Source organism: Beta vulgaris, chromosome 7 (genome assembly GCF_026745355.1).
Source record: "Beta vulgaris subsp. vulgaris cultivar EL10 chromosome 7, EL10.2, whole genome shotgun sequence".
Taxonomy (NCBI): domain Eukaryota; kingdom Viridiplantae; phylum Streptophyta; class Magnoliopsida; order Caryophyllales; family Amaranthaceae; genus Beta; species Beta vulgaris.
In genome coordinates, this window is record NC_079208.1 from 54,146,549 (window position 1) to 54,170,772 (window position 24,224).

A 24,224-nucleotide genomic window follows, 5' to 3' on the forward strand; every position below is an offset into this window, starting at 1 on the left:
GCTGAATTAGTAGGCATCCTCTTTCCTGCCGCGACCAATTGCGTACTTTGTTCCGACTGCATTGCCCAGACATATCCACCCTGTTGTGTAAGATGATCCCATGACCCATATTGGCTATTAGGAATCCTAGGGGACATTAGGGTCTGAAGTAGTAGATGAATGGTGCAGAGTTTGAGAAAATCTTGTGCCGTCTGAGTGCATTTTCGATAAGAGTAGAAATGACCGGAGTCGAGGGGGGTTGGTTGCGAACTATAGTATTATTTCGAGCACACCAAATACCCCATAAGGTTGCACAAAAGACAGGAAACCTGTTGCCATCCTGACCATCTTCCTTGCGGAATTTCAGAAACCACGCTATCAACCATTGTTGAACGACCTCGATTGGCTTAGAGGTGATACAGTGCGCCAGAGGACTTGTTGACCAAACTTCCAGTGCCTTGGAGGAATGCTTTGAAGCAGCGATGGAGACCTTAATATCATTGGCACACTGGGGGTAAATGTCATCTGGACCCATCTCGCGATGGAAAAGGCTGTCCTTCACCACTAGGATGTGAAGCCAGATTTTCCAGACAAATAGTTTTCATTTTGGCATGATGCTCGAACTCCATAAGTAGCGGAAGAAAAGAACTTCCTGAGGAGTTTTCATGCTACTGATTTCTTGTTACTGAAGTAAAACATGGGAAGTTGATTTGGTTAAAAAACCCCAATATCGAGTATGGGACTGGTACAGAGTATATGTGGGAGATCCTGATGCTAGCAGTTCCAGCATGTTCCAGGCACTCTCCTTTTTGAATAAAGCATGAATGGTGGAGCAATTCCATTGGTTATTGAGGGGATCTAGCAGATGGTGAGCCCGAAGGTTAGCCGATTGAGCTAACATTATATCATCCATAAGGAGGAGGGTAGCACCTTGTACCCATTTGTGTTTGGAAACTAGTATTGTGTGCCCAATACCCATCTTCCAAGCAATGTTGGACATGAGGAGTTTTTCTGCTGTTAGTAAATCCCAGGTGTCCCAAGTCATATGTCCTCTATTTTGATGTAAGGTGTAGTTTTGCAAAAAGGGGGCCAAAGACCTTTGCTAGAAGGAGGTGTGGGTTTTGGTAAATCCGGGACACTTTCTTCATTAAGAGAACATGGTTGAAGATTCCCACATTGCAAATACCCATACCTCTTGCCCCACGTGCTAACTACATGACTATTCTTGTGTGCTAGGCAATTCCTAGACCGTGGTTGTTAGACCAAAAGAATCTAGCAATCACGATATTAATTTTGCTTGATATGGTGGTGGGAATGCGAAAATTACTTAGGATATGAGAGAGTCCTGGCACTAAGATAACATTTATGAGAAGTTTCCCTGTGGGGGAAATACATTTGAGATTCCAACGGCTGATGGTGTTTGAAACCTTATCTAGAAGGAAGGTGAAATGTTGCACCTTCCACCCCTGGATATCGATTGGGGTTCCTAGGTATTGTCCAAGGGAGGGCCGACTCTCTACTCTGAGGATAGATTTGTAGGATGCTTGATATTCAGGAGAAATGTTGGGGTTGAATCTAATGTAGGATATTTGAAGGCTAACTGCTTGCCCAGAAATGGAGCAAAACCTGAACAATAAGGTGGAGAGCTGCTGGCAAGCTAGAGTGGAAGCCTTAACAAAGAACAACACATCATACGCCAAAAAAAAAGGGAAATTATAAGAGCTAATTCCTTCAAAGAGCTTGATGTCTGTAGCTAGTGTTGTTATGCGGGATATCACATCCATACAATATAAGAAAAGGTATGGAGAGAGGGGATCACCTTGACGCAAGCCACATTGTAGGTCGGTAGTTAACTTATTATGTTTGTATTTTGGTAGAATCAAGAATCTAGCTAGCTTAAAGCCTATTTGTAATAAGTATTAACAAATTTTAGTTGCTTCATTTAGTTAAGTTTTTAATTTACCTTTATGCCTCAATTTCAAAATATAAGGCATGTACGATATTTGAAGTTGAACTTTAACCATTAGCTATACTGAATTCATGCTGATAAAATTATAAGAAATTTTTCCAAAATAATATTATAGTATTCTTCATGACAAATCTTATACTTCATCCGTTTCGTTTTAAATGCAACAAAGGAATATTCTATTATCTTACAAAAAAAAACCCTTTGTTGCAATTAAAACGAAACGGAGAAAGTAGTAATAATGCTAAAGATTTTATTTGTTATATTATAATTCATAAGTAACATTGTGGTCAAACTAATTTTCGTAAAGTGTGCGTGCCTTATATATTAAAACCAAATTTTATTCAAATTTTTAATTTAATCTTTTACTTCATGTACGATATTCGAGGTTGAACTTTAATCGTTAATTACACTCAGTTTATGTTGATAAATTTACAAGAAAACAAGATTTTAGTATTCTTCATGACAAATCTTATAGTAATAATATCAAAGATTTTATTTGTCATATTATAAGTGAAATTTGTGGTCAAATTATATGTTTGTAAAGTGTATTTGCCTTTGATTTTGAAACCACATTTTAAATTTAATTTTGCTTGCTTTGTGAAAGTTGAAACGGAGAGGATACAGCGGGCCCACTTTCCATTTACCCCATAAGAACTTTTCAATTTTGATTTTTTTTGCCAATTTTCTTTTTTGATAGGAGAGGCCGAAAGGGGATAGGACCATGTTGATTGTTGATCCTCAAAGAATAGTTGCATCTTGCATGCATTGGTTCTTATCCTCTCACTTTGTTGAACTTTTTATTTCTTTTTTCAATAGAAAAGATTTAGACTTTATGGCAAGTATGATCCTAATTCATGAATCCAGTCGTAGTTGTAGGTATGAGAGAATAGATGTTAGCTATACTCGTAGTTATTAGTAGTTGGTATTTAGTTGTTAGCTTTCGAAAAAGCGGTATAAGATATTGATGTTCGGTGAAAGAAATTGTCAAAGTAACTCTTTAATGTAAAATTTACATATTACTAACTTGTACTCCTAAAATTACAAATTTTAGCTATTGACAACCAATACTAGAACACTACTTTTAACATTAAACTAGTATTTAGGCCCGGGCGATGCCCCGGATTTTCTCTTTGCTACAATTTATTAGTAGTTAAGTAAGTATTCTCATCCTCATTTTAAAAAGTTATCTCATTCATTATATGTATTTCAAATATTTTTCATTCATATGTTATCATTAATTTTGATTACAAAATCAATAATGGTATGGTGGAATAACGGTTGGATTTCTTACTTTCATACTTGAGGTTGTGGGTTCAAATCTTTACGTAAACAATTCTTCTTTTTTTTTACTATATGAGAAAGACGTGGATAGAATATTATTGGATGAGGGAGGGTGACACGTGGCACATATACGTTCTTGGTAACGCCTTTTAATATATTAGTATAGATATGCCATTACCTAACCAAATACTCCTATTTTCTTAAATAGTGTTTAGAATCAATCAAAACACTTAAAGTTACATTAAAAGTTTGCGCCAACACATGCCCTATGTCTTATGCAACTGAAATTATTTTAGGGTATCTTTCAAACCAGAAAAACAGGATTTGAACTTTAAAAAAAAACAATTGAGGAGAAAATGCAACATTTGAAGTTCCTTTTAGTTAAAATAACAAATAATCAATGCATTGACTATACACAATTGAAACTTCTTGCATAAAGGAGAGTAACACTAATAAGTAATAGAGAAATCTAACACCAACTGTGAAAAACAAATAAATAAATAACTGATTACAATAGCTAACTGTTTAATTATATAAATGAATAATAAAGTAGTTAAAGGCCTTAAGGGCCTGTTCTCTTCGATATAAAACAACTGAACTGAACTGAACTGAATTGAACTGAACCGAACTGAACCGAACTGAACTGAAATGAATAGTGATATGTGAGAGTAAAAGTATTGTCAAGAGCTGAATTGAACTGAACTGAACTGAATTGAACTAAACTGAACTGAAAATAAGCTGGGGAGAACATGCCATAAATATTCACTGCTCTGTTTATTTTTACATGGTTGTTAAATGCAACCTCACTTTACTAACGCAACCCAGTAGAATACCTGAATGCCCCTCATAATTCCATTCACCATCTACCAATTTCTGCCTACTTTCTCCCTTTACCATTTCTCTGGCTTTTTTCTAGGGTTGTACCAATATAATTTCTAAGAATTTCTCCATTTTCGAGTGATTTCTCCATAACAACACAACAAATTCAGTGATTTCTCTTCCTCCTTTCCCCATTTTCGTGGTTTCAAAACAGCAAATAGCAAATTGCGAGTTACAATTTGGAAGAAAACTGCGATTTTTTTAGAAATAATATAATTATAAGGGTTTTTTGGGCTGCGATAGTAAAGTGAGGTTGCGTTTAATAAAACCCTATTTTTATTATTATTTTTGATTAGGAAATTAAGTCAGCCCAAGAGCTAACCCCTACAAGGCTAGGGAAATACCCCAACATAATGGGGCTGGGGGTAAGGATCGAACCCCTGAGCTCAGGAGCCAAGGGGGAACGCTCTATCCACTTGAGCTAACTCCTATCCTTAATATTCAGTGCTCTGTTTGGTTCCTTATTATGATATCACATATGTCAAGTATACGGTATACCACCCATAAAAAATAGAAGTGACGAGCTACTTCATACTCCTCCCGTCCCAAAATATAGTTTCCATTTTTATTTTAGGTGTCTCAAAATATAGTTCTCGTTTCTATATTTAGTTTCATGTTTTTCCGTAATTTGTCTAGAAAAATCGTGTCCGCATTATTTCTTTGCTTCTTGAATTTTTTTGTATTTGTTTATTCGACCCAAGTGTTACATGCAATTAATTCTCTTTCACCAATTATTCTCCATTCTATTTCCTAAAATCATCTTTTCCCATACAACATTTATTTAAATAAGTAAAAAATCTAAACTATCCCTCTTAGATTCTACTTACCTTAATTTCCGTGAAAAATATAAAATTAAAACTATATTTTGAAACGAAGGGAGTATGATAAAAGGAAGAAGAACATTCTTATGATGTCCTAATTATAGAGGCCACTATTAGTTGCATTCCTTCCCTGAGACCGTGACACATATAATCTGTTTTAGCTAATCATACAACTTCTTTTTAACCCGATGGTTGTTGTGTGGCTCCTACCTATATTTACTCCAATAATTGATGCAATAATATGTGGATCTCGATTTTTCTTTAATCATGCACTTCCTCCTTACAATGTCCTGATTCTAGAGTCGATATTAATATCTCTATTACATAAGGGAAGGGGGATCTATAGTGTCCTCTTTTGAACTGACTATTTTGTCTCCCTTCCCTTACGAAATTACAAAAAGAATATCAATATCAAAATGGGGTTCAAACAAAACCACCGAAAATTAAATTTCAATATCACTCACAAATCACTTATATCAGGAAACTTTACATATCACTCAAAAAATTGAAGAAATCACGCAAATCACTCACATGATCAGAAACTTTACAAAAAACTTAAAATTAACTTACAAATTAAAATTAATATAGTAGAACGTCAATATATACAAAACATTCACAAAAATTACATACTCACAAAAATTACATACTCACACATTCGTCCCGGCGATTTTCGAACTTTCAAACAAGTACATAATTCTTTTAATCTTCAAAGTTATATCACATTAGTCGATTGTTATGTAGTTGAGAAGGGCTTTTATATAATTTGATTCATTTTCATATAAAATTAGAAAACAAGATGTGTATGAAATTTGATTCATTTTCATATAAAGTAAGAATTTTAGTTCTTTTTTTATTAAAATTCCAATATAAATTTTTGCCCAAATGTGTACAGTCTATAAATGTGTATGGTGCAATCTAACAAATGCTGCAACTATTCCAAGGTATAAACTTTACAACATTAATCTACATATATTACAAATATTCACAAATGTTTATTAATTGTGTTTTCCCGTTGACAGATTGATGCTTCGACTCATTATTTCTGACAAGAGTGGTAGAATGGGAGTAACATCGATGAATGACCTAACTCAACACATGTTGCGTGTACTCCGACTGAAATCAAATCACTACTTCAACAGGTTTGTCAAGTATTCCAAACTTTTTTTTCGTATCGTTTTACAACTAAAAACTAATATCTCTATTAATTGCAACCTAATGGAAGAGCAGCAGTTTTCAACAAAGTTACGAAAGTTTTCGGTTTCAAAGAATACTCATGGTTTTTACATCCACCAAGTAACACCATGGAGATTAATCAGTTCCACACCGTTGATTACATATTTGAAGTTGACTGGGCTGATAAGTGTCCGTGGATTTTCAAGAAAATTAGTTAATGTCAACAAAAAAGTAGTTACAAATTAAATGCAATTTCATTACTTATACTTATTTATTAAAGTGTTTTTAAATACTATTTGATTGTATTTCAAAGAATCTTATTCACAAAATGGAGGTGAACTTAAATACTAAATTGCATTTGCTTTTTGTTTACTATTTAGTAATAATTAGGCCTAAAAATGTTACCGCACACACTAGTCATGTACTATCGCGAGATTTGGGCTCTGTTTGGGGAAGCATTTCAGGTGACTTAAATGATAAGGTGCTACAATTTTAAGTCACCTCATATGATTAGTGATGTTTGGTGGAAGAACTTAAATAAAATTTAATTCCAAAATTTGACTGAAATTGAGTTGGAGTAAAATATAGCTTCTGAGATAAGGTGCTGAATTTTTTTTTTTTTATTATTATTATTTTCTTTTTATCTTTTTAAGCCTAAAAAAATATTTTCTTTTTATGTTTTTAAGTTTAAAAAGATATTTCAGCTACAGTCATAAATAATATTACCAAACAGGTTATGTAATCAGCTAGTTTAACAGTTTCAGCACCTTAACAGTTTCAGCTGCTACCTAGTCAGTTTCAGCCACCTTATCAGTTTCAGCTCCATTTCAGTCAGTTTTGCCAAACATAGCCTAAGAATCTGTCAATCACACCAACGTGGCTATCAGATAACTGAAAAATTTGCTAAATAGCCTGACGCACTTTTATTCTTTAAAGTTGCATCAAGTTAAAACAGTAAAGATTTTAAAATAAATTGTGTTTGGGCTTATTTCCTGGTTTAAGCTTACCAAGGATAATTCAGCCCAATAAATGCCTTAGAGCCTCCAGTGGGCCCCACCTGTGGTGGTGCATTCCAGCTATCAGTGCCCCCAGCTGGCCTACAGTTGGGATATCCCAAGCACTATAAATACTCAACCCCCTCATCAATGAGAAGGTATTGAATTCTTACCTAACAAACCAGAGCATCTCTCTCTAGACTTTATCTCTCTAAGCTTGATCACTGACTTGAGCGTCGGAGAGGCGATCCCGGAACAACCCCCGGGGCAGTCTAACCGTTACTTTTGCAGGATTCCGGCGTACGGACTTTGAACTCAGGACATTCGAATCTGACCCGGTACTCCCTAAGCAAAGGAATCAGAACCCTTAATTTCTAGACAGAAACAGTTTGGCGCCGTCTGTGGGGATAGTACAAAAAGTTACTTCGCCACCACTCACTCAGATTTATTCATTCAGCTACTCAGCTCAGAACGCCAATTGACCATGGCACCAACCAAAAACACTCGCGGCAAGCCAGCCTCCGAGCAGGTCTCTCGGCCAGAGAGAGGCCACTCGCCCGCACATAATCGGGATCCCCAGTCCCCGACCGGAGCGAGGCCATTCGCCTGCGCATAACCGAGAGGCCGAGCGGACTCCCTCACCGGCTCGGAGGTCACCTACCGTCCAAACTCTGGACCCTCGGTCAGTACCCAGCATATCCAGCATGTGGAGCCCCAGCCGCTCTTCGCGTCTGACCTGGCCCTTATCACGGCTCAGCTCCAGGAAACATTCCAAAAGGGTATGATGGACATGATGGCCATGCTTCAGCAGAGGCACCACAACAAGTCGTCCCGCTCAATCAGCATGAACCCAGGGAGCGCACGGTCGTCCGCTCTCAGAGGGACAACTCTCGTTCTAATCGAGACCGCAGCCTAGCCGGCCACGGTCCGATGCGAGAGACCCGAGCCACCGGGAAAAGAAAAGTCGCGCGACAGGGTCGGCCCGTCAGCATGCAGAGACCCATGTATCTAAATCCCGCAGGGGGGTGCGGGTCGGAAACCCCAAGATGCCCGGGAATTCCTTAACAACAAGAAGCGCCTCAGCCAAGGCTATGACGCTCGGGAGTTCCTCAGGAAGAAAGCAAATGACCGAGAGGGCCAAGGGGACTCGGCTCATTCTCAGCCCCTAGGCTAGCTGGAGGAGGGCTCAAGTTCCTGACCCCTTCAGTCAGGAAATCCTAGGGACCCAACCTCCGGGTAAAATTAAAACCCCCCTGATCGAGCCATTTGCGGGCCTAACCGACCCGAGATCATATGGCTAGTTACAAGGCTCAAATGAGCGTGCAGACAAGCTGCGAGGCCACTTGGTGCCGCTTCTTCCCTACCACCCTTAGAGGGTTGGCTCTGAATTGGTTCCAAGAACTGCCGGCGGGGTCATCACTGACTTCGCCATATTGGAGCACCTCTTCATCCATCAGTTCGTAGCGGGAAAGAGGCAAAGAAAAACCAGCCTTCACCTCATGGGGGTGAAGCAAGACAAGAATGAATCCTTGTCGGACTACATCAAGAGGTTCAACGAAGAGTCTCTCAAAATAACCGACCTACAGGACGCTGTAGCCTTCGCTGCCCTCATGTCCGGCCTCCAACCGGGTCGGCTCAGATGGTCATTGCCGAGAATGAAGTCAAAACTTACTCGGAAGCCATGGCTCGGGTCAAAGATTCATCCAAGCAACGGATATCTGCCGTTACTCGGACGAGGTTGGCAAGAAAAGGAAGGATGAAGGGAATCACACGGGTCAGCCTAAGCATCAAAGAACAGGGGGCCGAGGGGATCGGCTCACTGATAATGGCAACGACCCCCGATTCAATAAAAACCGGAAGGAAATCTACTTTGGCATCCGGGACAAAAATTGGCTTCCCAGGCCAACGCCCATCCGGACGTCATCGTCTCGGAGGGACAAAAGTTTGTGGTGTGACTACCACAAGGAATGTGGTCACACCACCAATGACTGTCGGGAGCTCAAGAAATCCTTGAACGGTCTGGCCGACCAGGGCAAGCTCAACCACTACCTCAAGCGCTCGAGCGAGGAAAAGGGAAAGCAAAAGGTGGGTCAGTCGAACAGTGGGACACCGAAGGCTTCATTGGTGTCATCGCTGGAGGATTTGCGTCGGGAGGCCTAACCGGCCGAGCGCGCAAGGCTCACCTCCAGAACCTTAAACATCAGGTGCTTGATGTTCAGCTCCCCGAGCTAGCTGCCCCGTCATGACATTTGGGGAACCTAGTCGGACGTTGCGTGTTCCGCACGACGACCCCCTTGTCATCGAGCTCAAGGTAGCGAATACAAAGGTGAAGAGGGTATTGGTGGATAGCGGCTCATCCGCTGATATATCACCCTTGACTGCCTCAAAAAGCTGAAGTACACCGAACGGGATGTTACCCCCATGGCTCAGCCGCTCATAGGCTTCGGGGGAACTCTGTCACCCGGTCGGATCAATAAAATTACCCACTCGGATGGGTGAAAAGGGTAAGGGGAGAAGCCTACCGATCGACTTCTTGGTGGTAGACATCCCTTTGCCTTACAACATAATAATGGGGAGGCCCATGCTAAACAAGGCCAAGGCCGCCATCTCCACCTACCAGCTCCTCTTGCAGTTTGAGACTGATGACGGGAAGGTAGGAAAAATTCAAGGCGACCAACAGGCCGCAAGAGAGTGCTATGTGAATAGCCTCAAAAATACCGACGTCCAAAAGGACTCGGACAACGACGTCCAAAAGGACTCGAAAAAAAGAAAATATGAAGGGGGTCAGCCCTCAACGAGCCTCGGGGTTACATAACTGAAAACCCCAAGCAATATGAACGTCCTCACCAGCCAGAGACGAAGAAGTCGCGATCGGCCAGGACCCCGGTCGGACTGTCAGGGTAGGCAAGGCCATGGACCCGCAAACAAGGCAAGATATCATCCAAGTGCTCACGGAGTACCAAGATGTCTTTGCCTATGAGGCCACAGAAATGCCGGGGCTCGACCCGAAAATCATGTGCCATGAGCTTAACATCAAAGAGGGGTTCAGACCTATCAAGCAGAAGCTCAGGCACCAAGGTCCCGAAAGAAATGCCGCGGCAGCAGCAGAAGTCAAGAAGCTGCTCGAGCGGGTTTCATAGAAGAGTGTCAATACTCGGAATGGCTGGCCAATGTGGTTTGGTCAAAAAGCCGAGTGGGGCATGGCGAATGTGTGTCGACTTCACCGACTTAAACAAAGCCTGCCCAAAAGACAATCACCCTTGCCAAAGATCGATAGGCTGGTCGATTCAACGGCAGGGCACGCCCTTCTCAGCTTCATGGATGCAAATGCCGGCTATCATCAAATTCCCATGGCCGAGAAGGATAGGGTTCATACGCGTTCATCATCCTCAGGGTGTCTACTGCTACAAAATGATGCCATTCGGCCTCAAAAATGCCGGGGCGACATATCAGCGTACCGTAACAAAATCTTCAGCGACCAATTGGGTCGGAACATTGAGGTATATGTTGACGATATGATAGTCAAAAGCAAGGCCCAGTCGGATCACCTGAGATCTGAAAGAAACGCTGAGCACCCTAAGGAAATACCGATGATGCTCAACCCTAAAAAATGCGTCTTCTGGGTTAAAGGGGGAAAGTGCCTCGGATTTCTAGTAGATGAGAGAGGTATAGAGGCCAACCCGGACAAAATCAAAGCGGTCTTAGAAATGAAATCGCCTCGGAATGTTCGGGAAGTACAGCGCCTAACCGGCTGCTTAGCGGCTCTCGGTCGGTTCCTCTCCCGGTCGGCCGATAAAAGCTTGTTGTTCTTCAAGGCCCTGAAGCGAAAAGAGTTCGCATGGGATGACGAAGCCGAGCAAGCCTTCGCTGACCTCAAGAATCACTTGGCATCTTTGCCCAAACTGATCTCCCCCTTGCCGGGGGAACCCCTGTTTATCTACTTGGCTGTCTCGGACTACGCTCTTAGCGCCGTCCTGATAGCCGAGCGAGAAGGAAAGCAACATCCGTGTACTTCATCAGCCACGCCTATAGGGGGCCGAGGCGAAATACAGCGATGTTGAGAAAATGGTCTTTGCCTTGGTGATGGCGAGCCGGAAGCTCAAGCCCTATTTTCAAGCACACCCCATCAAAGTCCTAACCGGACAACCGCTCCGGAAGCTTATTGAGAATAGAAATCACTCGAGTCGGATGAGTGATTGGGCAGACCAGTTAGCAGATTTTGGGCTCGAGTTCGAGCCCCGAAGAGCCATCAAGGCCCAAGCACTCGCTGACTTCATCACTGAATGCGCAACTCGACCCCCGGTCGGATTCGCAAGAGGAGTGGGAATTGCTTGTTGATGGTCATCCACAAAGAGTGGTTGTGAGCCGGTTGGTCATCAAACCTCCGGTCGGAGAAAAAATTGAATATGCTGTTAATTCGAATTTCTCGGATCTAACAATGAAGCCGATATGAGGCTCTCATCCTCGGAATCAGCTATGCATCCTAGCTGGGGCAACCTCAATCTAGCCAAGTCCGACTCACAACTCATAGTGGGTCAGATTTCCGGAGACTATGAGGCCAAGGAGAAACATGAGGATGTACTTGGCCAAAGCCCGAGCTGTCATTGCAAGGTTGTCCGGATTCCGGATCACCCACATTCCTCGCTCGGAAAATCAGCAGGCTGATGCACTGGCTCGGATGGCTAGTTCTGCTGAGGGGTCGGCCCCCAGAACCATTACTTGGGAAGTGTTGAAGGAACCTAGCATAAATGCTAAAGAGCAGCTCGTACTCAATCGATCCTCAAACTGGATGGGTGAAATTGTGGAGTACTTGCGAGACGGGACCTTACCCAGTGATCCTAAAGAAGCCGACCGGATTAAGCATAAGTCTGGTTGGTTCCTTTGGCATGAAAGGCAGCTCTATAAAAAGTCTTTCACTCATCCCCTCCTCAAATGTATAACTCCCGAGGAAGGAAACTATGTCCTCCGAGATACACCAAGGAGCCTGGAAGCCATCAAGGGGGTCGGACTATAGCCGGAAAGGCGCTAAGAGCGGTACTATTGGCCTACCTTAAAGGCTGATGCCTCGGACTTAGTCGGCGGTGTCCCTCCTGCCAGATTCACTCGGACATACCGAGGGCGCCGGCCACTCCCCTCACCACCATTCAAGCAGTCCTGCCTTTCGACAAGTGGGGCATGGACCTGCTCGGACCTTTTCCCCCGGCTTCTGGGCAAAGGAAGTTCCTAATTGTGGCAATTGATTATTTCACCAAGTGGACCGAAGCCGAGCCACTGGCGTCAATTACTGACAAGCAGGTTCAGTTGTTCATATGGAGGAACATCATTACCCGGTTCGGAATTCCAAGAGCCTTGGTATCAGACAATGGCCGCAGTTCAACAGTGGGCCGACTCGAGAATATTGTGCCCGGTTCGGCATTCAAACAAGGTTTTCAGCGGTCTCCCGCCCTCAGACCAATGGGCAAGCCGAGTCGGCTAATAAAATTGTCCTGAAGGGTATCAAGAAGTCCCTTGATGCCGCTAAAGGGGCATGGGTGACGACCTACCTGGAGTACTCTGGTCGGCTCGAACAACGGTAAAAGAGCCACGGGGCACTCCCCTTTCGGCTTGGTCTATGGAAGCGAGGCTGTCCTTCCGGTCGAGGTGGGAATTCCTTCCCCTCGGATGACATTCTATGAGTTCGACCAGATGAAGAAGAAAAGCCCATCAACTTAGACCTATTGCCAGAAACCCGAGGCAATGCCTTGCTACAAGCCATCCGGTACAAGCAAAGAATCACAAGGCATTTTAACCGGCGAGTAAAGCCTCGGCCAATCAGTCTAGGCGACTGGGTCGTCCGAAAGGTCGAAGCCACTGGACTTTCCCATCTCAAAGGGAAGTTGGGGCAAATTGGGACGGCCCTTACAAGGTTACAGAAATCATCAAGCCAGGGACATTCCGACTCGAATCTCCCGAAGGGGTCCCCCTGGCTCGGCCTTGGAACCTAGACAACCTTAAAAGATTCTATGTATAACTTCTTTTTCGTTACTTGCACTAGGGGCATGATGTAAGGCCAGCACTACCTGGTCGGCTTAACAAGCAAATCAAATTGTAACTCGGACTAAACCAGTCCATGTACCAAGTCGGTTTTATACCCCAGAAATGAAAGAGACTTAACCAGTCTAATTATTTTGAACGAAAAGGCAAGCAAAACTTAACCAGTTTATTGTCTATTGAGTGTTGTAATAACTGCAAATAACGAAAAATATGCGACAAACAACGAGTTGCAAAATAGTAGTTGTATTCCAATTGATCAAAAGTTGTAAAATACAACCAAAAGTTTACAAAAGCATAGGGTCGAAAGCAGAAAAGCTAAAGGGCCGACAAGGCCAAAGCTAAGAAAATGAAAATCCTAAGAAAGCTAAGCAGAAGGATCGGCGGCAGGTTGCTCTCACGGAGGTGGCTCGGTGCTACCAGCATCTTCTTCTCCATCATCAGAATCGCTGTCCGAGCTCATCTCTTCAGCCATCTTGGCCTTGATCTCAGCTGCATCGGCATCGGCTAACTCCTGGTAGCGAGACCAGACTGAGTTCCAGTCGGCCTCGGGACAGGAATCAGCAAAGGCCACCTTAAGCCTAGCAAGCGCCTCGTCCTCGCCCATCTTATGGGAAGACTGGCCCACGTCGGCACAGAAATCGGTACAGTCATCCGACTTCTGCCAAGCTTGGAACCACTCCTCCTGAGAGCGAGAAACGGCCGCTTGGGCTTCTTTCAGTTGAGCCTCGGCCGCCGAGAGTTTGAGCCGGACCTCCTCCAAATCCTTCTCGGCCTGAGCTTGCTTGGTCTCGGCCGTAGCTTTGGCGGACTCAGCGTTTTCCTTGGCAAGAGAGAGGTTGGTCCTTTCGATCTGCCAGTCCTCCTTCTCTTGCTTCCAGGTCGCCTCGCCCTTCTCGATCTTTTTGTTGGCCTCCTCCAAGCGGAGCTCGGCCAGACGCTTAGCCTCCTTCGCCTGGTACACTTCATCAAAGTGCGTCCGAGCCGCCTGCTTCAGGTCCGAGACCTCTTGTACCAGGGCGAGCCGGTCTTCGGCTACCTTGGTCATCCGGATGGAAAACTGCAGAACAATAAACAACAGTTAGAAGTTGGCCAATAAAAAGCAAGTAAAAGGGCGGAGAAAAATTCACTTACGTCCATCCAAGAGCGGAAGAGCTCACTCGACTCATTCCTCCCGTTGACCTCATTGATGTGGTCTCGGTCAGTTTGAGTACATAGGATCTCCAGTGCGTCGGAGATCCTCTTCTTCTTGTCCGTCTTGGACATTTGTGTAAACGGGACCGGCGCCTCGGACAAAGAGCGCTCGGTCGGAGAAGGGTGAGAGGCCCCCGGTTCGTACCCCGGACTCCGAACAGGCTCGAAATCTGAAGGATGGACCGAGACATGGGTCTCCCCACCTCCGGAATCGGGTCGAGGACTATTCACCTCGACAGAAGGATCCTTTCTAGCCTTCTTTGCGGAAGCCTCCTGCTCGGCTCGGGCCTTCGCCAAAGCCTTTTCCGTCATTTCCACCCTCTCTTCGGTGCGCTCCTTGCGCTTCCTCGGTTTAGGGTTGGAAGGATCCTGCAAAACACATTAAAAGTTGGTGAGAAATTGAAAAGCCTAAAGCTAAACCGGGTCGGAAGTAAAAGGGTTCTCACTTTTGGCTTCGAAGGCTTGTTAATCTTGTTGGCCTTCATCTCGGCCCTAATCCGAGCCGCCTTCAGTGCAGCAGAGGTCAATCGTTCAGCCATCTCTGAGTCGGTCTCTTTGAGAAAGGCTAGGGAGGCTTCTGCAAAAGGAAAAAGAGTTAGAGCAAAATATCAAAGCAAGCATAAATATAAGTCAACCGGACCCCTTTTGCCGAATTACCCTTGGGAAAGGCCGGACTCAGGCCGAATGCGGCGAGGAAGTGCTCGTTCTTGAACATTTTGCAGCTCGGGAGCCAGTTCCCCGCTACGAACACCTCGCCACCATCGACTATCTTAGCCTCCAGTTGAAAGTAGATGGCGGCCACAGCTTCCTCGTCGGATAGCTCTGGCACCTTGAAATTTAAACAATGGTTTGGCTCGGATGACGGGGGCACGGTGGGGATGCCCCATTCCCCACCATAGTACACAAAGGCGAATCCTCGGCGGAACCCCTTCTGAGAGTGGGGAGATCAAGAACGTACGATAGCCCCGCCGAGCCTGAAAACACCACCAGCCCGGACCATGGTCCCGGCTGGCATTTCGAACAATTTATACATATGCCGCCAAAGGGTCAGGGTCGGCTTGACACCGATGATGTTACAGATCACCTGAACCGCTAAGATCCGCCCCAAGAGTTTGGGGAGAGCTGACCCAAGCACATGTTGTAGGCGTTCAGAATGTCTTTCTCGAAGGGTCAGCGGGAATCTTAAGCCTAGTTCCATGGCCTTATAGTAAACGCCGTGCACCGGGCGGCGGAGACAAGATGGTATGGCTAGCATCGGGTCGGACCAGTATGTAGGGGTCCTTTATTTGGAACTTCGCTGCTTGGCCTCGGGCATCCTCCAATAAGGCCTTTATTAAAGATGGAAGTGGAAATTTTGCGCCCGGACCGCCTTTGGGTCGATCTCGGATACGCGAGCCGACCGATGTAGAAGCTTCGCCTTCCTCTCCTGGCATAGCTATCCTAACTACACCATCAGACAAATATTTGTCTAAGTAACTCCTCGAAGAAGGATAGGCCAGGGACACCTCCCAGGGTAGGGGGATGGTACCCTCGGCCTCCTCCTCCTCGGCTTGCGAAGGAGTACTTGGGAGGGAAAGCGCCTCAGGCACGCCGAGGGATCCGGGCAACTTATTAAAGTTGACACCAAACCATTCCCATACCCCTCACTTCCTCGGCTAAATTATAAGGAGGTGAGGGAGGGGGTGTCACTGACTCGGACGAGCTCCCCATTATTTATCAACAGAAGGGGGTCGGCCGATTTTATTAAAAGAAAGAGAAGAAAAACTTAGTAAAAAAGCAAAACAAAGGCGTACCTGGTCGGACGAAGAAGATGGGGCTCGGACTTAGAGAGGAAAATGCTCTAAAGTAGAGAGAGAGAGAGCAGAAAAGTCAAATTTAGAGAGAGAGAGAGAATTGTAAAAGTGACAAAAATCTCTCCCCTCTCTCCTACTTATAGGAGAATCCTCTCTCGCGTGCCACGTTACATCTTGGACCGGGCCTTGTGTCTTCAGCACCTTAATGGGCCTCCCAACTGCCCAAAACTGTTCAAAAGGCACACCCCTCGGAATATCAATCGTCACAAAAGTCATAAATAACCAGAAGTTGAATCGCCACCATGTTTTCAAGCACCCCAATAATCCACCGTTGCCACGTGGCATTTGGGTTCCCAAGAAACTATTAAGTTCACCAGCTCAATATTGCCAGTTCATCAGCTCAAGGTTACCCACTCGGTCACCTCAGCCAGTGGTCCAAAACCTTAGGCACCGCCCGGACAAGCATGGGCTCATTGGCCCTCATCCGAGCCGCGTCCAACTAGCTCGGCCCTTGGAGGCACTCCTCCTTGGTTGAGTAAGTCTCCTAAGTCCCAGATTGACTTAGCGAGAGCAGGCACCGGCTCGGACAAGCATGGGGCTCATTGGCCCCTCATCCGAGCCGCGTCCAACTAGCTCGGCCCTTGGAGGCACTCCTCCTTGGTTGAGTAAGTCTCCTAAGTCCCAGATTGACTTAGCGAGAGCAGGCACCGGCTCGGACAAGCATGGGGCTCATTGGCCCCTCATCCGAGCCGCGTCCAACTAGCTCGGCCCTTGGAGGCACTCCTCCTTGGTTGAGTAAGTCTCCTAAGTCCCAGATTGACTTAGCGAGAGCAGGCACCGGCTCGGACAAGCATGGGGCTCATTGGCCCCTCATCCGAGCCGCGTCCACTAGCTCGGCCCTTGGAGGCACTCCTCCTTGGTTGAGTAAGTCTCCTAAGTCCCAGATTGACTTAGCGAGAGCAGGCACCGGCTCGGACAAGCATGGGGCTCATTGGCCCCTCATCCGAGCCGCGTCCAACTAGCTCGGCCCTTGGAGGCACTCCTCCTTGGTTGAGTAAGTCTCCTAAGTCCCAGATTGACTTAGCGAGAGCAGGCACCGGCTCGGACAAGCATGGGGCTCATTGGCCCCTCATCCGAGCCGCGTCCAACTAGCTCGGCCCTGGAGGCACTCCTCCTTGGTTGAGTAAGTCTCCTAAGTCCCAGATTGACTTAGCGAGAGCAGGCACCGACTCGGACTAGCATGGGGCTCATTGGCCCCTCATCCGAGCCGCGTCCAACCGGCTCGGACTAACATGGGGCTCATTGGTCCCTAGTCCGAGCCGTAAACTAATCACACCCCTCCATTTCTTGGCGAGATTGGGTCGGCACACAAGCCACCCCTCTCCTAAAAGGAGACCGGGTCGGCACTCAAGCCATCCCTCTCCTCGAGGAGACCGGGTCGGCACTCAAGCCATCCCCCTCCTCGAGGAGACCGGGTCGGCACTCGAGCCACCCCTCTCCTTGAGGAGACGGGTCGGCACTCGAGCCACCTCTCCTTGAGGAGACCGGGTCCGGCACTCGAGCCACCCCTCTCCTTGAGGAGACCGGGTCGGCACTCGAGTCACCCCTCTTCTTGAGGAGACCGGGTCGGCACTCGAGCCACCTCTCCCCTTGAGGAGACCGGGTCGGCACTCAAGCCACCCTTCTCCTCGAGGAGACCGGGTCGGCATTCCAGCCACCCCTCCTCCTTGAGGATACTGGGTCGGCGCATGCCCTCCTTTCCTGCCCAAGAAGCAGGTCAGCCTGGGTTCCAAACTGTCTAGGTTCCGCCACGAACGGGAAACATGTCAGCAAGGCTTCGATATTTCCCATTCCTGGCGTGGGGCTAATTGTTTGGGCTTATTTCCTGGTTTAAGCTTACCAAGGATAATTCAGCCCAATAAATGCCTTAGAGCCTCCAGTGGGCCCCACCTGTGGTGGTGCATTCCAGCTATCAGTGCCCCCCAGCTGGCCTACAGTTGGGATATCCCAAGCACTATAAATACTCAACCCCCTCATCAATGAGAAGGTATTGAATTCTTACCTAACAAACCAGAGCATTTCTCTCTAGACTTTATCTCTCTAAGCTTGATCACTGACTTGAGCGTCGGAGAGGCGATCCACAACCCCCGGGGCAGTCTAACCGTTACTTTTGCAGGATTCCGGCGTACGGACTTTGAACTCAGGACATTCGAATCTGACCCGGTACTCCCTAAGCAAAGGAATCAGAACCCTTAATTTCTAGGCAGAAACAAATTGTTTTTAGCATTTATGAAATCTTGTTTGAGAATCTGGTTTAATTTTGTAGTCCAAATAATCCCATATCAATATCTAGAATATAATTAATGAAATAAAAAGACTTGTACAAACCATGCTTCTACTGAGAAGTTATCGAACACATATGTGCTTTCACTAAAAGGTAAGACTTTGTTTGTGTGTAAAAATAGTGTTGATTTGGATGGTCAATTCCGTACGTTTAAAAATACATGAATGGGAAAATTTACGAGATATCATAAAAAATTATTATTATGCTTTCTTAGACACCATCGTCATAAAATATAAATTACTTTATATATTTTGCAAAAAGAATTGGATGTAATTCTATTACTTAAAAATAGATAATGCTTTAAATTTATTTATTTTGATTAACAACCGTCAAAATTTATTATTATGCTTTCTTCGACACCATCATCATAAAATATTAATTACTTTATATATTTTGCAAAAAGAAATGGATGGAATTCTATTACTTAAAAATAGATCATATTTTAAATTCATTTATTTTGTTTAACAACCGTCAACAAACCTATCTAAAATAACCTGATAACCAATCATGTCAGGTTAGGTTGGGTCGAGTGAGCCATAATTGATGGCCTAAATCAGGTCAAAGTGGGCTGAGCTGGGCTCCACCCTGTTGGGTATATGGCATGATATGAAGCTCATGGAGGTGTATGGGTGTGGAGATGAGGTTGCGTAGAAGGAAAACGTCATTTGGGACATAAGACCAACTTTGAATGGACATATCTTTCAATCTATAAATGATTTTGAGGTGATTCAAAGTGGAGGTGATAGCTTGTTCCAAGAGCTTTCCAATGATAGGTCATATGTCCAATTCCGGTGAGAAACGAGAAAGTTATGACGGTATTATGAAGAACTGACAAAACTGACGGGTTCTGTCCGCCCGCGGGTTGTCGAGCGCGGCCGCGGGGTGTCGAGCCGCAAATCCTATTTTTTCCGGGTTTTTGTTATTAATGAGGGTGTAAATAGAACCCTAATTATGTTTATTCATTATTCATCATCTTTAAACACATAGTTTGAGAGAGAGAAAGCTTTAGAGAGAGCTCTTGAGTGCTTTTGTAATCTCTATCAAACATTCATCGATTCCTAGTGCAGATTCGTGGTTTTTCTCCCAGTTCTTGGGTTTCCACGTAAAATTTCTAGTGTGTTCTTTCCTGCTTTATTATTTGATATTCTATTATTGTTTGATATTATTTTAGATTGATAGTCAATAGAACTTACAAGTGGTATCAAGAGCTAGGTTTGATTATTGTCTAGATCTAGAATAATTAACAATGGAGGATTCAAAGATTAGAATTGAGAAGTTTGATGGGACAGATTTTGGATATTGGAAGATGCAGATAGAGGACATCTTATATCATAAAAATCTTTATCAACCTTTGACTGATAAGCCTGCTGACATGGAGGAGGCTAAGTGGAAAGTACTGGACAGACAGGCACTAGCGGTGGTGCGTTTGACATTGGCTCGGACTGTGGCGTTCAATGTCAAGGATATCAAAACAACGGCTGGATTGATCAAAGCACTGTCAGATATGTATGAAAAGCCCTCTGCAATGAATAAGGTATATCTGATGCGCCGTTTGTTTGGTTTAGAGATGATTAATGGTAGTTCTGCTGCTGAACATATTAATGAATTTAATTCATTAATAAGTCAGTTATCTTCGGTTAATATTGCCTTTGAGGATGAAGTGAAAGCCCTAATTTTGTTGTCCTCTTTACATACTGCTTGGGAAACTGTTGTAACTGCTGTTAGTAATTCCTCTGGTAAAGAGAAATTGGTTTATGATGTTGTCCGTGATCTGATTTTGAGTGAGAGCATTCGAAGGAAGGAGAGTGGAGAATCATCTGGAGCATACAGTGCAGAAGGTAGAGGGAGGGGAAAAGGGAGGAACTTTCAGGGAAAATCGGAGTTAAAGGGGGACCGGAGTAAGTCAAAAGGCAGAGCTAGTGTTACTTGCTGGGGGTGTGGTAATGAAGGACATTTAAAGAGAGATTGTCCTAATATATATATATATATATATATATATATATATATTATATATATATATATATATATATATATATATATATATATATATACACATATATATATATAAAGTGAATGGGAAAGGGAAGAATAAGGTTCAAGAAAGTGATGATGAAGAAGATGCATCAACTAACTTGATTTCTGAGTACGATTCCGATGCTTTGATGGTAAGCATTGATGATCAGGAAGAGCTGGTTGGGTGCTCGGGATCATGGGTCTTGGATTCGGGTTCTTCTCATCATTCCTCACCATGCAAGGAGTTGTTTCGGAATTTCAAACCCGGAAAACTTGAAAAGGTCTATCTTGCGGATGGAAAGGCAGTGGAAGTCATGGGGAAAGGTGATGTGAGTGTGAAACTCACTCATGGTGGCTCGTTGGAGTTGAAAAATGTCAAGTTCATCCCAAGGTTGAAGAAAAGCTTGATATTTGTAGCCCAACTTGCTACATCGGGTTACAAGGTTGTGTTTGATGGTGGTTCTTGGAAAATTGTCAAGGGAGCAATGATCATAGCTCGTGGGACAAGGACTGGAACACTTTACACCATGGGGAGCACAGTGAAGGGGCCCGGGATTGGGATGAGAACTTCATGTAAGGTATCGTTTGGTCGGAAAACTATCGATAGTGGGTCAAGGGATGAGAACCGTGGTGAAGCGGTATCCCGGTGGCAAATTGACCGGTAAGCGAACAAGGTGAAGACGGCACACAAGCATGTAGTGCCGGAAATCCTAAGTGGAACAAAGGGTGTATTGTTCGAGTGGGAGCAATGTGAGTTTGCTTTTAGAACAATGAGAAGTTTCTTTGGCTTAGGTGGTAATTGGTTTTATTGAAGTTTGATGAGACTTCAATGTGCTTCTTTGATTGGAGAGGAAGTGATTGTCTTCCTTAGTTGTAGAGGAAGGGATCTTCATTTGGTTGTGCTTGTCTTTAAGGTGATCCGACCTCTGGGGTAGGAGGGTGTGTAGGTTCATGGAGTGATGGTGCAATGATTTGGAGTGTAGTGATTAAGAATCAAAATCGGTGTAGACTTTGATGTCTTTTGAATTGGAGTTGGTGCAAACTTCAATGTTATTTTCCTTGGTGTAGAGGAGATGTGTTGTCATGGGATGCTTGATGTATGTCATGGTTTGGGCACAACTAGAGATTGCTTTTGCAGTGGGAGTTGTGTGTAGGAGTTGTGATGAATGAGAGGATGATGAAGGTATGAAGTTTTCTTCACTTACATCTATCTCCAAGTGGGAGATTGTTGGGTATATGGCATGATATGAAGCTCATGGAGGTGTATGGGTGTGGAGATGAGGTTGTGTAGAAGGAAAACGTCATTTGGGACATAAGGCCAACTTTGAATGGACATATTTTTCAATCTATAAATGATTTTGAGGTGATTCAAAGTGGAGGTGATAGCTTGTTCCAAGAGCTTTCCAATGATAGGTCATATGTCCAATTCCGGTGAGAAACGAGAAAGTTATGACGGTATTACGAAGAACTGACAAAACTGACGGGTTCTGTCCGCCCGCGGGTTGTCGAGCGCGGCCGCGGGGTGTCGAGCCGCAAATCCTATTTTTTCCGGGTTTTTGTTATTAATGAGGGTATAAATAGAACCCTAATTATGTTTATTCATTATTCATCATCTTTAAACACATAGTTTGAGAGAGAGAAAGCTTTAGAGAGAGCTCTTGAGTGCTTTTGTAATCTCTATCAAACATTCATCGATTCCTAGTGCAGATTCGTGGTTTTTCTCCCAGTTCTTGGGTTTCCACGTAAAATTTCTGGTGTGTTCTTTCCTGCTTTATTATTTGATATTCTATTATTGTTTGATATTATTCTTAGATTGATAGTCAATAGAACTTACACACCCTATAACAATTAATTGCCACTATATCAGCCATGATATCAAACTGATGGATAAATTCTGCATGTCATCAATTACAATATCCCAATTCACAGAGTACACTAATTACTACACCATCCATGCAGTTACGCAAGCACTTGGGATTACATATCTTAAGGCTAAAACTCGTAACTTCACCAAAGCCTTCCACTATAAAAAAGAAATCACAATCTTAATGCTTTCTCATACACAAATAGATAAAACCTTATCCTTCAAATGCTACATAATAACCAAATAAAATGAAATTTTTGTTCTTGCTAGTGATAATATTTTCCATCTCTATACATGCTAATGCCGATTTGATAGCCGACACATGTCTCAAAACCCCAAACCCGACGTTATGCGAACAGATCCTTCGGGCCAGCCCGAAGAGCCCGATGGCGAGCGTAGCCGGGCTCGGGTTGATCATGCTAGGAGAAGTGAAATTGGAAACAGAAGATATACTTTGTACATTGTCTAGACTAATTGAAAGAGAGCCTCCTGAATCAATACTTATACCTACTTACAAACAATGTACTTTTCTATATGATTTTATCATCAAAAATAATTTGGTGTCAGCTGTTTTTGCATTGCAAAGAATGGAACCAGGAGACCCTAGATATGCTGATCAAGCTATAAGTGATGCAGTTGATAAGTTTAATACATGTGAAAATGGGCTCAAAGGAAAACCACCATCTCCTATAGGTGCTAAAGATAAATATGCTCGTGAACTTACTGTTATTGCTCTATCAATTATTAAGGTCTTGGAGGGAAGTTAGTTGATTTTAATGAATCAGTTGCTTGCTAGTTTGAATATCACCAGTCACATTTTCGAATAAATTGATCTATACATATGAAAAATTAATATAGTCATGTGTTTTGATTTTCTTATTTTTTAAGGCTGGTACTTCTGGAGATACTCTCTCTATTAAGGTCTGGACAACACTTCACACTCCATACTCCAACTGCGCTATCTGTTTCAAAATACTTGACACATTTCTCTTGACACGCTTACCAACACATAACTTCAACTATTAATATCTCTAATTTCCTTATTGTAAAAATTATAAAAAGTTGATAATGTGAAAGTATATATTAAGTCAACTCTAACAAGATCACATATGACTCTATATTTTTTCATACGTACACGGTCAGAAGGGAGTGTCGTGAACAGTGAAAAAGTCAAACCATATCATCTATTTTAAAATGGAGTGGTATATTTTTAGGGTCAAAGTTTATCAACTTTGATGACATTCTTTTAAATTTATGCAAAAAATTAGTACATAATTAGATCTAAGGGCTGACAATCAGGTCGGGTTGGGTCAATCTCAGGTTGACCTAATTTATATTTCAGGTCACTTACCCTAACCCGAACTGATTCTAATTTCAGGTCGAAAATCATAACCCAAACCTGACCTTTCCGATTTCGGTTGATGCCACACCACAAAATGACCTGAATGAAATTTGACTATACACGCTAAGTTATGAAAGTCTGGGTTAATGACCTGAATGAAATTAGATGATCAAAGAAATAACCATGCTTGATATACAAATAAGAATAACATATGATAGGTCGTATAAGCTATGAAAATCTGGGTTAATTATAGGTTGACTCGACCTGAAAATAACCCAACTTCTAAATCAGGTTTTTCGGGTTATTTTTAGGTTCAAAAGTCAACCCGAATCTAATTAACCCATTATATTTTCATGTTGGGTCGACTCGTTTTTTTATTTCATGTCGAAAATCTCAATCAAATCCGAAATTTTCACGTTAGTTTTAGGTCGAATTATCGGGTTGGGTCAACTTTTGTCAGCCCTAAATAGATCCAGTTAAGATTTGCTCTAATATGAATTTTCAAGTGTTAACCATTTATAATCCTTACACTAATCTCCAATTCAAA

The 24,224-nt window shown here is 43.6% G+C and overlaps 2 protein-coding genes across 2 annotated transcripts; one reads left to right on the forward strand and one right to left on the reverse strand.

Annotated features, from left to right (window-relative positions):
- Positions 1–13,524: 13,524 nt before the first annotated feature.
- LOC125499461 (uncharacterized) lies at positions 13,525–14,545 on the reverse strand. Its single transcript, XM_057390877.1, has 2 exons — positions 14,262–14,545; positions 13,525–14,187 (listed from the first exon to the last, which is right to left on the reverse strand). The coding sequence occupies exons 1-2, from the start codon at positions 14,391–14,393 to the stop codon at positions 13,525–13,527; spliced, it is 795 nt and encodes a 264-aa protein (XP_057246860.1). The 5' UTR covers positions 14,394–14,545.
- Positions 14,546–22,721: 8,176 nt separating this feature from the next.
- LOC125499460 (uncharacterized) lies at positions 22,722–23,102 on the forward strand. The gene has a single exon (XM_048648291.1). The coding sequence runs from the start codon at positions 22,722–22,724 to the stop codon at positions 23,100–23,102; it is 381 nt and encodes a 126-aa protein (XP_048504248.1).
- Positions 23,103–24,224: the final 1,122 nt, after the last annotated feature.

Bases quoted from the DNA above. Each gene is read 5' to 3' on its own strand.
- LOC125499461 (XM_057390877.1), bottom strand. From the start codon at position 14,393: ATGTCCAAGACGGACAAGAAGAAGAGGATCTCCGACGCACTGGAGATC. The intron at 14,188-14,261 runs GTAAGTGAATTT...ATTGTTCTGCAG, and splicing joins TCTTCCGCTCTTGGATGGAC to TTTTCCATCCGGATGACCAA.
- LOC125499460 (XM_048648291.1), top strand. From the start codon at position 22,722: ATGGCGAGCGTAGCCGGGCTCGGGTTGATCATGCTAGGAGAAGTGAAA.